This window comes from Engystomops pustulosus, chromosome 8, assembly GCF_040894005.1.
Source record: "Engystomops pustulosus chromosome 8, aEngPut4.maternal, whole genome shotgun sequence".
Taxonomy (NCBI): domain Eukaryota; kingdom Metazoa; phylum Chordata; class Amphibia; order Anura; family Leptodactylidae; genus Engystomops; species Engystomops pustulosus.
The window spans coordinates 78,211,288-78,229,917 of record NC_092418.1 but is presented as its reverse complement, the minus strand read 5'-3'; the positions used below and the strand labels follow the sequence as shown (position 1 = coordinate 78,229,917).

The 18,630-nt window shown below is 39.9% G+C and overlaps 1 protein-coding gene across 3 annotated transcripts in view; it reads right to left on the bottom strand.

Annotated features, from left to right (window-relative positions):
* Nucleotides 1-18,630, bottom strand: part of SPAG16 (sperm associated antigen 16) — a 666,704-nt gene that overhangs the window by 155,295 nt on the left and 492,779 nt on the right. The window contains exon 16 of one of the 3 annotated variants that reach the window (XM_072121364.1): nucleotides 13,854-13,921. The exons of the other annotated variants lie outside the window; for them this stretch is intronic. Within the exon in view, the coding sequence (XP_071977465.1) occupies nucleotides 13,869-13,921 (53 nt within the window). The 3' untranslated portion in view covers nucleotides 13,854-13,868. Of the gene's footprint in view, nucleotides 1-13,853; nucleotides 13,922-18,630 lie in introns of those variants that run through there. 3 annotated transcript variants of the gene reach the window in all.

Sequence of the window (18,630 nt, the reverse complement as noted above, 5' to 3'; positions counted from 1 at the left end):
AAAAAGAACATGCAAAGTCCGACTGATAACTGGCGAACGGTCCTTAGTAAATATGTATGTCATTAATAATGGGAGAAAGGGTTGAGGGAGTCACAGTATACAGGAGTTGTCAAAATGTATACGATTGGTAGCAAAGGGGAACATAGAAGGGGTGTAACTACAGGGGCAGTGGCTACAGCTGCTGCTATGGGCCCCGGCAGCGTGAGGTGGCCCGGCATTCGACCTGACACAAATGTAAAGAATGGAGGATGTTATGTGCAGCAGTGTATTTTGCACAGAACACAATTTACAACTTCATTCACCCATTGGCTCAGGGGAAGAGGATGGCTGGACCAGGTTTCCTGCTGTCTATATCTTACATGTGGTTCCAGCTGTTGGGCTGCACACAGTCCTGTCTGTGGCCTTCTGAACCCATTGACCAAGTGCAAGTGAGAAGACTGCTGGACAGATCTTCCAATGTATGCAGGGTTGTATATATCATGCAGAAGTGACTGTCACTATTGAACTACACTTCACAACATTCCATATTCTCAACCATATAACAATAATGGGGTGTTTTTGGCATGACGGCTCTGGTCTTTTGGGAGGAAACATTTTCCTCATAGTTCAAAAAATCTACCAAATAGATCTTTGCTGGCATAAATAAGAGCTATTGAACCAACTAATATGGATTTGTTCTCAATTAGAAAGGGGAAGTCAATGCCTCATTCATCTGGTGGTAGCTTGTCTCCTTTAGAATAAAAGGATTGCATAACAGCTTGATCCTCTTCCTGCAATATCTACCACAGGGCAAATGCAAATAGGATCTAATACACATAGTTGACCAGACCCCAAAAAATCCCCATATTAAGGCAAAAAAGGATTGTTCTGAGACAGCTCCTTCCCGCTCCGTATACTGAGGAGAGTAGTCTAGTAGGGTAGTTATTATTATTATTAAGACAACAGAATAGACAATAGACCTTCAGTCGATCATAATCAGTTAGGGATACATGAACAACTTTCATCTCCAGAGCTCACTTGGGTATTGACATGTGGTTGCCCTACACATATGGCTCTAAGAGATAGTACATACTGTATACCTGCCAATATATTTTGTCGTATTCAAAGGGGTTCTGCATTTTTTTGGTAGATTTAGATGACATCTACATTGGGTTTTATGGCTGCATTGACCATACTTCATTCATAATGGCTGTAAAATGTGATAATCCCTTATCTAGGCCACTACAGAATTTTTGTATTGAGTGTACAAACTCAATTCAGACACTGCTTAAGGACCCTTTTACTGCAACCACTTAAATATGGACACACCTTGACCATAAACAGCCAGACTATCTTGAGACCTGAATGACATGTGATCAATACAAGCAGCTTTAGTCTAATCTTCATTATTTCCTGTCAATGTAAAGGTAGTACTTAAAGATATGGGTTAGTGTGGACCTCCTGACTACTCTAGGTCACTTCTGTGAAGCAAAGATAGTGGAGTGCCTTATCTCGAAATAATTACTGATGTCAGATAAAAGACATAAACAACAAATTCAAAAATGCCTCTTCAAAAGAGCATTTTCAGTAGAAAACCTAGATCAGACGCAAGTTTTTTCTCCCTAACCATTTCCACAACATTCAGTCACGTACAAGCTGAGAAACAGATTTTAAATGTGCCTGGAATCGAGGATGACTTGGAATCTTAACACACACAAAACTTTGGTGCACACTTTAGATCTAGAGCAGTGATTTCGAACCTTTTAGAGACCCTTTGCCCAAACTACAAACGAAACCCAATTTTTTTTTGCAAAGTGCCAAATGGCAATTTAAGAACATAATTTATGCCTGCTCGGTACAGTGATACTCCCCTCCAAACTGCCATTGCATGGTGTTGCATTCTATGCGCTACATTTCTGACGGATTTTGCATGTTCTTTTAGGTGAGAACAGCTTGCACAGGTATATAAGAAGTGTCACGGTGGTGATGTTTGACGGTTGATTTATATTGTGCATGGTTAATTTCATTTTGCCTATACCTATTGCCAGTGTGTAAAAATAAAATGTATTTATTTTATATATATATAGTGTTTTCATTTACAATGCCCTATCATAACACCAGATCTTGTTGGTCCCATGTAAAAGGTCCACCACAAAAAAGTTGGTGAACTCTGTAGGACCTGCAGTATGCTACACCCAGGTTGACAACCAGACTCCATTTATCTGCATGAGGCCTTACTCTTATTCCTCAGATAAAGAAACATTAGGAGCAAACATTTTCCATTAAAACTTTACTTGACGGGAGTGTACAACCAGAAGTTGTATCATAGAGAATAGCCATAGTCTGTAAACCTTCAGTACCCTAATCACATTTTAAACACTGTATGGTGGGATTATTAATATTAACAATGCCAGAATTTGGTCCGATGTGACTCACATGGGCCCCTTTATACAAAGCCCCTTTCCCTTTTCATGCTACTCACAAATAGTCGATCAAACCAACAATTGGGAGATCTTCTGGTACATTGTTTTCAGTAGAGTTAAGTTACAACCACAGCGGTAAATCCTAAATGATGTTTTATTTTGGCAGTATTATGAGAAACATATAAGGCGTTATGTTATAATCGTGTTATACTGTAGTATTTGGAGAGTATTAAAAACATTACTTTTAAATGTTTTTAATGCATACCAATAAAATGTATTTATTTTATATATAGTGTTTTCATTTACGATGCCCTATCATAACACCAGATCTTGTTAGTCCCATGTAAAAGGTGCACCACAAAAAGTTGGTGAACTCTGTCGGGCCTGCAGTATGCTACACCAAGGTTGACAGTATTCTCTGTGCATTCTATGCAAATAAAATGTATGTCTAATGTGGATTAAGCAGTTGGATGATTGTTTAACCATCATTTATGTAACCTTTGGCATTCTCCATCATTCTATTAGAAGTGAATGAAATGATGGTCATGTAAGTAAGCCATCAATCCATTCATATGAGGAACTTGGTGACTTGTGTTCATATGTGAACCAAGTGTCCCACCAGGTGAACCCCTCAGCAATAAGACACTTAGGGGGAGATTTATCAAAGGTGTCCAAGGTAAAACTGTTCTAGTTTCCTATGGAAACCAATCAGAGATCAGCTGTAATTTTATATACACCAGTGGGAAAATGAAAGCTGAGTTCTGATTGGTTTCCATGGGCAACTAGAACAGTTCTGCTCTCAGACACTTATGATAAATTGCTCCCTTATACTTTATCCTCTAAATAAAGTATATGGAACAAACTTTTTCATTTCCGAAAACTTATTTTCTAAATAGGGTATAGTACTTCCCCAGAGGTATTAGGAGGGCGATAGGGAATGAAACTGGACTATGCAAAGCAAACTTTCATCTATCCACAAATGTATCTTAATTGGTAATTGGTTTCAATAAACTGAAATAGAGCCATTAGTGGAGGCCTCTACTAGTGTATTACATACAACTTACATTAGCATCTTATTTTGAAAATGGTCTTTTGTCTGAATTACAATAGAAATTCACACACACTACAAGTTTTTGCCGCACGATACAATAACCGTGATAGGCAGACATCATACGCTGTCATGAAAGGTTGTCCATTGTTAGGATATGTGAGAATGGAGCTGTGCCGCTTCCTTTATTCGAAATTCTGATCCCATTCTAAACACCATTCTAGCTCTGAATAATGTGCACCCAGAGAAAATGTGCGATGAAAAAGATTAGCATTGAAAAGCTTTAAATATTTAAGCAGAGGAATCAGGAAAGCTGGACGCTGAATTTATGCTCTCAATTCATGAGTGGCTGCTTAGAGCTGCATTACCTGTTCTAGGACAAAGCTTCCATTAAACTGCTCCAATGTCACATAGCGCTAAGCGTATTACAGTACCACTCTTTATTCCAAGTCTACAGAACTTTAAAATACATATCACATAAGAATAAAAAATACATATACTCAATGTACACAATTGTTCTCAATATACAATGCAACTGAAGTCATGTATACATGTAACCTTGAAGTAAAACTTTATAGGCATGGGTAGGAAAGATAATGGTTCTCTATAGTAAATATAACAGTACATATACAAACAGAAAACCCAATGAGTTATCAATTGTGGGTCACTGAGGCAGAGTTACTCCCGAATGTGTCAGGTCCAATAATATGAAATAGTTGGTTTTTTTTAAAGGGGTTGTACCAAACATTACTGTTATTGACTATTCACAGGATATAATATAACAATTTGATCAGTGAGGCTCCAGATGCTGAAACCCCCACTCATAAGGAGAATGGGGATCCTAATCTCACTAATTGATGGATTGGTAGGTAGAGTGTGTGTCCTGCCGCTTCATTCAATACCAAGGGAGCTTCAGAAATGACAGAGCACAGCAATTCCCAGCAATCCCAATCACTGTCTATGAGAGAGATACGTACAACAACTAATCAATACAAGAGCTGCTAATTATTCAATCAATAAACTCATAGATGACCAAATGCAGCACAATCAAAAGAAATCTACATAAATAACTGTACAGGTATGTACAGGATTAAGATCCTGGTTAAGTCACATTCATTCATAAGAGGATATTATTTTCCCAGTGCACATCACAATCATAAAATATATCCAGCATGTGTCCAGTCACTTTATACTCTTTAAAGGATATTGACCATCAAAATCCAGCATAAAAGGCACAGTGACTGTGGTAATCTTCTTATATTTGTTATCCATGGCCGCATAACTTTTACAATTATGCTAATGAACCCAATAATGGGGCATTACCAGTGGACCTCTGTGCTGCAGCCTCACAAGCTTTAACAGTGCACAGAGAACATTTCCCTCCCACTGTGTGCTGAAACTTCCTCTGTTCCAGCAAGATTACGTAAAGCAGAGGGACGGGGGAAGTGCTGAGGGAGCACAGTAGGAGAGGGAGACAGTGTGAAGCCAGCTTGTGAAGCTAAAGCACAGATGGCTCTGGTAACACCCCTAGAGCCCTTCAGAAATCTTAGTATAATTTTCTAAGTTGATGTTAGAAGGAAGGAGTCCATGGAATATAATATATATATATATATATATATATATATATATATATATATATATATATATATATTATATTCCATGGACTCCTTCCTTCTGCATTGCCCTAAGCCCTTATTTCCATCAGTGGCCATCGGTTATTACCATTTCCTTCCATTCAGCCATGATGTCCTACTTCACCAGGATACCTCCGCACACAAAGCACATAACTGCTAGGGGATCGATGAGTAGGGAGCATCCTATTCATCTATGTATCTTGTCTGGGGAGAATTCAAACTCAGAAAACCTGTAGATTGGCCACACCCATCGATTATGATGCAGCAGGTGGGAGGAGAGAAGGATCAGAACGTTTTTATATACCTGCTTCTTTTGTATCAATCCTCCTGACAGGGCCTACTTTGAGCAGACAATGTTAACAATCATTTACCGCTAGGGTCTAACACTATAACAAATAATAAATTAGACTTTTGAAAATAACAAGGCTTATATTGCTATATGGAAGGTGGTCCTTCTGGTGGACCTACAGTATATCCTATATATTATATCCTATAATATAACTTATATCCTATATATTGTCTTATGCCCTCATAAGATAGAGTCTTTAACGTGGGAGAGGGGTACTCTGAAAGCCCATTGGCATCTTAGGAGATTAATAATTACATATAAATCCCTTGGCGCTAATGCAATAGCAGCCTGCTCTAGCTAGCAATTTCAGATGAGATTAAAATGTAAAGCGGGAATGGAGAAGAGCAGTGCAGTCGATTATGTCGGAAGCTAAACATTATGACACTAACATATTAGTAGCCTAATCAAAAGCAGCCTGCCATGGCCACTTGTGTTACGAGCCATATTATAACAAAGACAGATGTTAGTGTGGTCCACAACAGGTTTGTTACTGGTGTCAACAATATAAATAGGCGCTTGGAAGATTCAAGACAAAATCAATGTGCGTTAGATTTTTCTGATGGAACAAATGAGTTTTTCCAATATGGCTGATGCTTTGCTACACAGGGATATTTATTGGTTATGTCTGGCTAGTTAAAATATTTCTGCTTCTTAATTGATTGCAATTGGACACATTGACCAAAGGCACCGAATACACGTTTTATCACCACGTTACACTGCCTCTTGGTTCCGCAATTATAGGAACTCAAAATAATTATCACTATGGAGCAGACTCATTGTAAATTCCCACTTGCTAAGAAAAATATCAGTATAAAATATTCAGCAAATGGCAAGAATAAATGAATAAAATATAAACATTATTTCAGCTTTATTTATTGCAAGATACAGGGCTTATAAATCTATAATCATTTTCAGTGCTTGTTCACATAGTACCAAGCTTCTCATATTGAATACTGCAAAACATGTTTTCTTTTATTATATATATAGAGCAGTGGTGGCGAACCTATGGCACGGGTGCCAGAGGTGGCACTCAGAGCCCTTTCTGTGGGCACTCAGGCCATTGACCCCAAGACAGAGCTCACCAAATAGGACCAAATTCACCAAATCTTCCTGCAGACCCAAGCAATTTAAGAGATGCTGCAATTGGTGCTATTTTAAAACAACACTTCATTGGCTGTTTGGAACTGCACTAAAAGTGATAAAGTGTTGATAGAACTGCAGTATCTTTGTAGGTCCTTCTACTGGACCCTACATTCTTCCTGTACAGAGAGACCCTGGTGAGAAGCTACAATGATAGTCTGAATGTGCCCTCTTTCAACTGTATTAGTGGCCTCAAGGGGCTGATATGATTGATAGATGTTGAAGAGCAAGTAGTAATAAGTTACTGCTTAAAATGCAATGTTGGCACTTTGCGGTAAATAAGTGGATTTTGGTTATAGTTTGGGCACCCGGTCTCTAAAAGGTTCGCCATCACTGATATAGAGTATACAGACAGTCCCTGGGTTACGTACAAGATAAGTTATTTAGGCTTGTTCTTCAGCTGAATTTGTATGCAAGTTCGAACACATATATTTTATAACTGTAGCTCCAGACAAAAAATGTTTTTTCGTCCCTGCAACAGGTGAATTCTCAAAAAGGGAGCAAGGATTATAAAAAAAAGCTTCATTACAGATCATACAGCCTGGGACTAAAGCATCCGCAAAGCTTCACCAGAGGTCACAGTGGGCAGAGACGTCTGTCTGTCTGTAAGTCGGGTGTTCTTAACCCTGGGAGTGCAAATACATTGGTATTTACTTACAGACGACCCCTAGTTACAGACGGACCCCTCTGCCCCCTGTGACTTCTGGTGAAGCTCTCTGGATGTTACTATAGTCCCAGACTGTGATGTTCAGCTGTAAGGTGTGTGTAATGAAGCTTTATTGATAATCCTTGCTCCAATTACAGCAAAAAACTTTGAAAATCCAATTGTCACAGGGACAAATAAGATTTTTTTTTTGTCTGGAGCTGCAATTATAAAATATACAGTTCCCACTAACATACACATTCAACTTAAGTACAAACCCAAGGAACCTATCTATGTAACCCAGGAACTACCTCTATATATCTATACACACATACATAATATATGTATTCCTAAACCCCGACCAAAAAACTTAAAGGACAACCACAACCAGGATTAAAGCGTCTGCTCCCAATGAACCATCAATAATGATCCTTGTGACATCTGCCCCAATCCCCTGTCCCGTGCACAATGATCCTGGCAGTCGTCATTAATGGAAGCATTGGGATGGTGCAGGAGGTAGAAGCACCATCTGAAGTAGTAAGTATAGACTCTTTCCACCAACAGAAAGCAGAAGAACCCTTTAGGTTACACGCCCAGAAGCCCCAACAATAAGTAACTACAGATAAGTATTACATTAAATCTTTTGCTTTGCCCTCCCATAATTCAATGGGGGTCATTTACTAAAGGCCCGATTCGCGTTTTCCCGACGTGTTACGCGAATATTTCCGATTTGCGCCGATCGTACCTGAATTGCCCTCGGATTGTGGCGCATCGGCGCCGGCATGCGCGCGACGGAAATCGGGGGGCGTGGCCGAACGAAAACCCGACGTATTCGGAAAAACCGCCGCATTTAAAAACCGAAAAAGTGTCGCTTGGGGACCGCTTACCTTCACTTGGTCCGAGGTGGTGAATTCCGGCGCGATGAGATGACTTTCAGCGCAGCAGCGCCACCTGGTGGACGGCGGAAGAACTACATTCATAAATCCCGGCCGGACCCGAATGCAGAGCAGAGAACGCGCCGCTGGATCGCGACTGGACCGGGTAAGTAAATGTGCCCCAATGTCTTTTCTCCAATTGTTGAAATGGTGGGGGGGGGGGGGGGTGACCAAATTACTGCACATCATTTCGTGCATCATAAAACACAAATGGAATGGTAACATTTTACAGTATACATGAATTTGAAGCCTCAGAAGCCTCTCGATGCCACTTTGTGCCCCTCGACTACCCTGACCTAGGACAATCTAGGGCGCATTCTCTGATTTATAGGAAATTTCTCTGTAGCTAATTTCTAAGTGATATGAATAAAGCCACAGAAGCATCGGGAGCAGAGGAACAGCAGTTATTTTGCTTATTAGGCTTAGTGAATGTTGTCTTGCTGTATGGTCACTTTAAGTACATATTCACCCCAGTTACTTAGTCACAGATAACAGAAACATGACTATTTGTATTAAGCAATTTAAACCTTCATTTCAGCAGCCTCACTCATCTAGGACTAAAAGGACTAATGTGCATTTGCTACAAAAACAGCCAAAGTTCCCGACTCTTTATCTCATACAACCAGTTAACCACTTTATGAAGTGTTTATTGAGAGCCATAAAGGATGATGAGTCTAAAAATATGATGGGCTATTATCACAACAGTAATTCTAACATTTCCTCCCTAATTCAGCATTCTGTTTTTATGTATCGGATGTGTTGTGCAGTATCCTGGGTAAATTCTACAGTGGCAGATGCTGCCAACACTGACATAACTCTGATAGTAATCATATTAATAACCATAAAACCAAGCCAGAAGAAAAGCTAACATTTTCATTACAAATAACAAGTGCTCTGATGCTAAACAGTTGTGGACAAATCATACTGGAAACTCAAAGCAGGCGTTTGTTTTCTAGTCTCTAGTGACATCTCGTACATCTGCATTGCTACTGCGCTCTACATCCTATACACTGCTCACATCTACCCTTAAAGGGAACCTGCTGCTGCTTTATTTCCCTGTTAAAGGAAATCTACCATCCAAATCCATCATGATAAACCAGGGACACCTTACTCATAGATCCAGGCACCGTGACTGTGGTGATCTTCTTATGCGTGTTATCCATGCTTCTAAAATCAACTTTTAAAGTTATGCTAGTAAGTCAGGAGGACTCTAGGGGATGGTACCAGAGCCCTTCTCATCCTCCCCCTTGCTCCCTCAGCACTCCCCCCTCCCTTTGCCTGATGTAATCTCACACAGTGCAAGGGTGAGCTGTGCTCCTGGACACTGTAGCAACCTGTGAGGCTATACCACATAGGGCAGTGATGGCGAACCTTTTAGCGACCGAGTGCCCAAACTGCAACCCCAAACCCCCCTCTATCATGAGGTGCCAACCAAAAATTAAAGCAGTAACTTATTGCTCCCTGTTCCTTTAAAATATCACTGAAAGCAGCATCTTTTAAGTCGCTTGGAACTGCAGGAAAATTCTTTGAGTCCTGTGTGGTGTCCTGGGGTGATGGCCCAGGTGCCCACAGAAAGAGCTTGGAGTGCCGCCTCTGGCACCGGTGCCATAGGTTCCCCACCACTGACATAGGGGCTTCCCCAAGAGCTGTTTTAACTCATTAGCATCATATAAAAACTTGATTTTAGAAGGAAAGAGGCCATGGATAACAAAAATAAAATAACCACACAGTGCCTGCATCTATTACTACATGTGGTTTATTATGCCTGATTTTGGTAAGGTTCCTTTAAAGCAGATCAATGGATAGAGTCAATGAATAGAATATTTTTAACAACTTTCTATATGACAATCAATTTTCTGTGTAATTTTTATGATTATCTTTCTACTACTGTATTTAATTGCAGTTAATTTCCTGATCATATTGTACTGTACTTTGCTATCAATCCCATGATGCCTTAAGCCCAGCATGTCATGGGCATCTAAATTTGTAATCTCATATTCGTATGGATATTACACTTTTTAAACTTAAGTCTATGAGTTAGCCATCACAAGTATTGTGTCTTCTGCACGACACAGGTTATTTCCAAAAGAGATGGGGCAGAAACACTGGTTACATTTCAAATAACAATTATACAGGTTTCTGTCATATAATTATAAATAAGGAACTTGCAGCCTCCTTGACTATAAACTTATGGTATCTCAGCTTATTATGCCTATTTAGGACTTCATAGATGCAGAGCGTAATACCTGTGCACCCCTCGTTAGTAGATATGAGTCCATCTCTGGTTGGTAATGTGATAGTGTACTGATGCATCATGGGATTTACAGTCATTATTGCCATATTGTAAGGAAGGAACTTAATCTATCTAATATTTCACAAGACCCCTAAAGATCCCTTTAAAGGCATTTGCACATCTACGGTGAGGTGGTACATCAATATGAACTCATTACAATGCAGCAAACTAAACAGCAAGTGAGACATCGCCACTGATACAGCTGTTTTGTGAGCTCAGGCGATAGGGACCTCTTTCCAGTTCTAATTTTGTTCAGTTAGTGCAGTAACGGGAAGGAGGAATTCATTCACTATAGGAGAGGACACTGGGATGCAGACAGATGGGCTCATTTAAGCAGAATCGACATTTTCACAGGTAACTGCTTTCTCCTGCAGGAGATAGATGAGACCCAATGGGCCGTCTCTTCGCTGCTTTGCCTAATTTTGCTTGACACTTTGACCATTTCACAAGCCTGCATAAAGCACTGTTGGCCAACTATCAAAAAGAAATGATTAGACCAAATGCTCATTGTAGCCCTCTGAGGAGAGAGACAATATATCCCATGTAAAAGAAATCACCTTTTGGTGGCTTTGCCTGCTTTCTGATTGCAGCCACATCTGCTCTCTACAGCTCCACTGCCTTGGAACAATTCCATTATCCCAGGAGCTGCATGAGCTTTCCAGATAAATGTGATGAGGCTGATGAACACATGGCTGGTGAGGAACAAGTCAATTGGCTAATAATACAAATGACCAATAACAGTATGAGGCAGGAAAAAAAAGCACATGAATGATTAGCATATTATCTGCTTAATATTATGGTACCCAAAATCATAGCTAACAAAGGACATACAAACTGAGGTGACGACCTGTGCAGGCTTCTAACATGTATGCTTTAGTATATACAGACAGAACAATAATATTAGAGATAAATGAACTAATAGAAAAAATGATAGAAAAAGAAGAAAAGCAATGATCGGCAATTTGATATTCAGTCCATGGATGGGACCTGCAGGGACTGGTTAGGTGGTGGGCACAGGTTACTTCTGTTTGGGCCTTGTTGGTTGAACAGCCCGATTGCAGTGGGGAAGAATGAGTTCCAATAACGCTCCCTCTCACACTGAAGCAGTCGGTCACTGAAGGTGCTACCCAATGCCACCACAGTCTCGTGCATGGGATGGGAGCTATCCTCCAGAATAGATTTCAACTTACACAGTATCGTCCTCTCAGCTACCACCTGAAATGTGTGTAAGAGATGAGTTTGTCTAGTGTGCTCCTCTCCCTAGCTGAGCTGCTGCTTCCCAACAGACTACACCAAACAAGATGGAAAACCTTAAGAAGTGCCCCCTGCACTCCAAATGCCCTCAGCTTCCTCAGCAGGTAGAGCCTGCTCTGACCCTTCCTGTGAAGTGTGTTTATGTTCTCTGGCCAATACAGTTTGTTGTTGAGGAGGACACCCAAGTACTTGTAGGAATTTACTACCTCAACGTATGTCCCCTGGACCACAGGTTGAGAAGGAGGATTGCATTTACTGTCTACCACCATCTCTTTGGTCTTTCCAGCAATTATTCTTAGGTGGTTTTACTGGAACCAAACCACAAATCCGCTAATCAATTCTCTATAGTCCCTGTCATACTCACTGGTAATGAGGCCTACTATAGAAGAGTTATCAGAGAACTTCTAAAGGTAACAGCTAGTTGAATTGTACTTGAAGTTTGCTGTGTAGAATGTGAAGAGGAAGATACCCAGGACTGTACCTTGAGGGGCACCTGTACTACAAATCACAGTGTCTGACACATAGTCCAGGGCTCTCTCATATTGAGGTCGGTTTGTGAGGTAGTCTAGGGTCCAACTAGAGAGATGGTGGTCCACTCCACCCAGATTCAGTAGTAATATGGATGTTAAAATGTAGTTGCAACATCCCCCACCGGGCCTAGCCTTTTCTTGGTGGCTTGGAGGCAGACAGAGTGGCTGGCACAGTGACGCTGTGGTCACAGTGCTTGGTATGGGGACCGGAGGGAAGACCTACAGCCTGGCAGGTCTCCAACAGGTGGTGTGTGCAAGAAATAAGGAGGAAGAGGCTGATGCAGTGGTTTCTCCCTGGGGCAACCCTTGAGGGTCTGTAAGATTAATCCCTGGCCAATGAATGGGGAAGCCTGTGGTGTGGTAGTAAGCAGGGATGTGCAAATAAACTAACAGTTCTTCATTGAAAAGCAGGCAATGGCCGAAACGATAACAGCAGATTCTAAAGCTGGAAGATTCATGAAGAGCCAGTCTGTGGCAGACAGACCATGATGTCTGGTTCTGTCTGCAGACTGTTATCCTTTGAACAGAGAGCTAGAACATACAACCATGTGCTTGCACCCAGCAGGGGTTTATATACTTCCTGTTCAGGACCTCACTAATCACCTTCCAGCTTGTATTGCTTGTATCACATATCAGAATGTTAACCGTTGCCTTTCCAGGCAGTAGCTACAGCTGCTATTACACAATATCCCAAGTTCTAGAAACATCCTAGACGGTTCATAACTCCCCATAAAAGCTCTTGACTCTTTTAAATGAGTCAATTAAACAGAAAACATATATAAATGGCTGCCTACATGAAATATATTTGGTTACAGTGTTTTATTTTTGAGTAATATAGTGGCCAAACACTTTCCTAACTTATAGTTATCTCTCCCAACTTCTCCATACACATGGTTGCAGGGCTTGGTGAGACTGAGACTTTCTGAATGCGGAGAGGGCACTACAGGTAGCATGAAGTTCTTCTTTCAGCAGCTTATATTCCCTAAAAATAAAATGATTGAATGTGTTATGATGCAACAGCTCAATCCTTCTCCTTTAACTGTGGAAAGTGCATAAGGGCCACCCCCGGACAATGTAGACCTGATCAGGTGATATGGTCCATAATAATCTAATGTGTACAGCCATCTTTCCATCTATTAGGCTATGGCCAGCCATCACGTCAACCATCAGAGGCCAGAGATTTGCCCGTCTATGATAGGCCATCAAAATAAAAGTTTGGCAGTAACACAGATTTTAAGTTTAAACTGCTACAGCCATTAGTTACAGCACGTAGATGATGACGTGTGTGGCTCTACCCTAAACCCAACATAACACTCTAAATCAAGTAGGTCTGGACATTTAATGTTATTACCAAATACCAATTTATGTGTGGAGTTACAGTATAACCAGGAAAATAATAAGAAGGAAACTGAAATGAATAAAAAAGATTTCAAGACTCCAACAATCCGGCGTATTTTGGGCCTTAGTCTGGGCCCACGGCTTTAGAATATTCCCTTTGAGAGGAATTTACAGGTTGCATTACTGTGGAATTTGTGACAATCGTAATGAACGTTCTTCTCAGAGTTTGGAAAAGGTCAGGGATCAATCCTTCAGCCGCAAGCAGACATCTCCTCGCAGAATGAATTGTGCCTTTAATCAATTCAAAGGAATGACACGGGGAACGTTCGCAGCCAGTTAATTGGGCGTTTTAGATCTGGGGAGAGATGGCTGGCACAGTTCATTTATTTTACTATATAATGTAGGTACAATTAAAAAGTCCTAAATGTAGTCTCCAGAGTGTAGAGATATCATTTGTGATTCCACTATAAATAAAACATGTTTAGGTAAAAGAAATTATAGACATGCAGGTATAAATATATTCCAGCGACAGTAGCAAAATACAGTATAGCCAGGCGGGGATATGGGACCCGCACTGTAGAAGAGGAGGTGAACGCTGCGCACCCCTCCCCTCTCCACAGGGAAACACATGCTCTATCTTTTCTCCGTGTACGATGCAGCACCGTACCGCAGCCGGGAGCCTATAGCTGTTTATGGGTACGTATATACGACAGCAAGCTTGCAGCCATATATATATATATATATACGTCCCCACAATGGTCATGTGAATGAAGCTTAAGCACTGATAATCCCATTTAATTTCACAAATAAGTGTGCACAAATGGGATGTAAACAGGAGGAAGTTTGCTGTAAATAGCGGCAGAAATAGGACCTAGTCTATAATTTGTGGCACTGCTCAGTTACATGGTGTGCTCTGCGCACTGTGACCATGCACAGTCTATACTGTCAGATATTGTGCACCAAGAAGCTTATTTTCATAAAGATGAAACAGAATTTTCTAGAATAACAGAATGTTTGTAACCAGGAAAGCTATGTGTGGAAAGACTCTCACCAAACCACTTAATAGCATACTTAGGGGGCCATGGCTTAAAGGGGTGTTCCCATTTCTGCAAATTAATTTTATTGTTTGTACAATAAAAAGTTACAAAATTTTCCAATATACTTTCTGTATCAATTTTTCACTGTTCTCTAGATCTCTGCTTGCTGTCATTCTATAGAAAGCTTCTATGTTAACTTCCAGTGGACATAAGTCTGACCATGGTCACATAGGAGCAGGGCTCATTAGTATCATAGAGAGTAATCAGAGCTGTGTCATAACGAGCTGTGCACCTGTGTGACCAGAGATTTATGTCCTCTGGATGTAAACATAAAAACTTCCAATAGCAGGACAGCAAGCAGAGATCTAGAGAGCACTGACAAATTGATAAAGGAAGCATATTGAAATGCTGTATAACATTGAATTGAACATGTAATTGAATCAGCTTGACCACTGGGTCTAGCGTGATCCTGGAGAACTACGATTAACCTGTAGGCCCCTTACCCCCTCTCCCCCATTTTTTGTGTTTTATTCTTAAATGCGAACATTTTCCTTGAAAGTTGCTTTAAATGACTTTATTTCCCTGGACAGACTCTTTGATTTGTTATTTTATATTCTGAATGTACAATGTGTTCTAATGTCTCTGCTGTATTTTACATCAATGGGAAGATACTTAAATGGCCATATGTAGCTCCATATACCTCAACATGTTATGTTCTGACTCTCTACCTGTAATATTGTATACTACTATAGGCCTGAAATGACAAATCAGACGATGTTATGTTTTGACTGTTCCCCTGCATTCAATTAATAGAACCATTTTTTGCAAGGGAGTCTTTTTGTTTTTGTATCAGACTTCCTTAAATCACTTTTCTGCCAATTACATTAACCTACTGGTACCACATAGAGGTCAAGACCTGAAATGGTCCCCATTATTGCACTAAAATATTTGTCTCATTGATATTCTGTTTCCCAATCAGTTGGAATCAATCTTGTCGTGTCCATGTTGATCCATAAATACAGAACACTCTCCAGATGTCTGTAATGTCATTTTCTAATATGTAGAACACAAAGGAATGAGCAGCAATATACAATGATTTAGAAAAGAGCATGGCCTAGAAACATACGGCTGCTTTGCAGTCTCTCGATTGGACACTGATCATTGTTATTCTGAAACATTGGGCCAAAAATCTGATATATTTAATAAAGCAATTTAAAAATGTAGAAAAATGATATTCTGAATTAGAGTCTAAAATTCTGATGCCAACATCCAGTCCCATCAATTGTAATACAACCACAAAGTTTTTTCCATTTCAAGGACATTTGGCAGAAACTGCATAAAGCGGCTGAATTTAGTGAGCTGAACGAGAACCAGCTGTATACATATGTAAAGAAATAATCCCCGTGCCAGTGACCTCCAGTGTCCAGACTCTCCGCTCACATTAACTTCCAAAATGTGAGCTATAAGTCCGAATGGCTGAATATCTGAGCAGGCAACTCTCCAGGTACTAATGCTGGCCAAGTATAGGCTCTTTAAGAGATTCAGTGAAGGAAGGACAAACTGACCTTCAAGGATGCTCAGCATCTAACTGATTGCCGACAGGAGGGAACTAATTAGAAGATTAAACACTTGTATTTAAGCCAGGCTTCAGATGCAGTGCTGCAACTTTCAAAGCAAGCGACAGGAACTCTCCCTTTTATTAAACAACAGTTAGGAAAAAAAATGTTCAAAGCAAGAGTTAATTAATTCTAGGCCTCAGTAAATGAGGATTCACATCATTCTGTCAACACGCGCAAAGGAACAGAAAAACTATTTCAATATCAGAGACGCGGGTCTGAAACATGTCTTTAGGCACATCAACAGCACTCCCATTTACGTCATCACTAGATATTGCCATTAAAAGGCTTCTTCCCTCATGGCCCTATTTATCAATTCGTCAAGGGATGAGTGACAATTAATACATTTTTATATTTACCATGTTGGTTTCCATTAGAAACAGTGAGAATCATAAAAGTGCGTAGCAAATAGTTATTTGCTTAGTGCCGTGTAAACATTTGTTCTAAATCCCAGTAGCAATTTTGGAAGCAAACTAATTTAATACACAACATTACATTATCCTCCCCACCCATAAGTACAAACAGCTACATCAGAAGATGGGACAATTCCAATGGAAAACCAGTGTCAGTGTCTTTCTTTAATAAACTTGATGGTCTGAAGGAGTTCTAAATTTTCACCAGTTGTTTGCATTTGAGGAAAAAACAAGTGTAAACCATGCCATGCATATTAGATAAACGTCAGCTAAACTTGGCAATTTTGCGTCAATCAGCCACCAACCGATTGTATATTGGGTTCTCCCAACTTCTCAGCTGCAGATGGTGGGGAAGCTAGGAGCAGGACTGTTGGATGTTAACGTTGCCTAATCCTTCTGGAGAAAAGCTGCTGTCTGATATGGGAGTGTGGTTATCCCCATTCTCCAAACTAAACACATGTGCAGTTTAAGAGGATAAGGAGAGACATATTTTGGCCAAACCAGTGTTTGATCTACAGTAATGCTCCAAGACCAGTCCAAGTCTGTTAATTTACCAACCAGCAGCCTAAAAAAAAATAATGCTTGAGAAACGTTAAGGGTGTATTTACACACTGTACTCAAACTGTTCCATAATCGTACAGTTACCAAAAATCGTGGTAGAATATTGTTTTTTTACATTTATTTAATTTGTACAAAATACTATGACTTTGCATTAAGATAATCCTTTATTAGTCCCACAGTGGGGAAAAATCGTGGTAGAATATTGTTTTTTACATTTATTTAATTTGTACAAAATACTATGACTTTGCATTAAGATAATCCTTTATTAGTCCAACAGTGGGGAAATCAGTGGTGTGCAGCTTTTATGCAAGTTGAAGAGTAGTTTTGATGTTTTTGATCTAAAGTCAATGAGTTGAGATGAATTTTAAAATATATAAAAACCTTTCTACTTTTTTGTTTCGGACAATCCTCTTTTACCAGAAAAGACCACTACATATACATTGGTTACAGGCTGTGTACCCTGAAATGGAAGGGGAGACTTGCACCAGATACTTTTTTCTATAGCAGATTAACCCCTTTAACAATGCAAGACAGATCTAAATGTCATGGCGCAGATAAGGGTGTATAGAGAGGTCTCGCTGGCTGAGACCTCTCCATGCAAAGTCGCTGTTTGCTGCATTACGCAGCAAACACCTGCTGCTAAAACCCAAAATCACAGGCAGGGTCTTATCCAGGACTAGCAAATTTCCAATATTTTGCAATACTGTAGTATTGCAGTATATTGTATTGCAGTAAAAAATAGTATAAAGAAATGTAAAAAGACAAATAAACCAGAGACCAAAAAGTTAAAAATCACCCTCTTCCCCAAGAATGAAAATGAAAAAAAACATGCTAGGGGGTTGTTTTGTCCCAGAATCTATTAAAATATAAAAATGATTGTTCCCTGCTGTGAACCCTGTAAATAGAAAAAAAGGCCCAAATGTTTGAATCCCCATTTTTACATCATTTTATCACACATAAAAAAGTAAATAATAAATTATCAAAAGTTTGTATATTCCCTAAAATGGTAGGAATGAAAATTTCAGCTTGTGACGCAAAAGAATAACACCATACACAAAAGATTTTTTAAAGTTATTGAAACAAAACAAAAACAAAATAAATTCAGTATCGATGTGGCTGTACTGACACAAAGAATAAAGGAGATACGTTATTTGGCGTGCTGTAGATACTGTATTTTTATATATTGTACTGCATTTGGATTTTTTCCCACTATGACACACAATTTGTCCTGAAGATAATAAGGCCTCTTACAGCTCTGTAAAAGCAAAATAAGAAGTTATGGGTTTTATAAGGTGGCGAGTGAAAAAGGAAATACAAAAATTAAAAAGGACCAGGTAATTAAAGGGGTCTTCCCACGATAGTTAAGCGCCATCCACAGAATAGGGCCTAACTTGCTGATAGTGGGGGTCTCATTGATGGGACCCCCCCCCCCCCAAT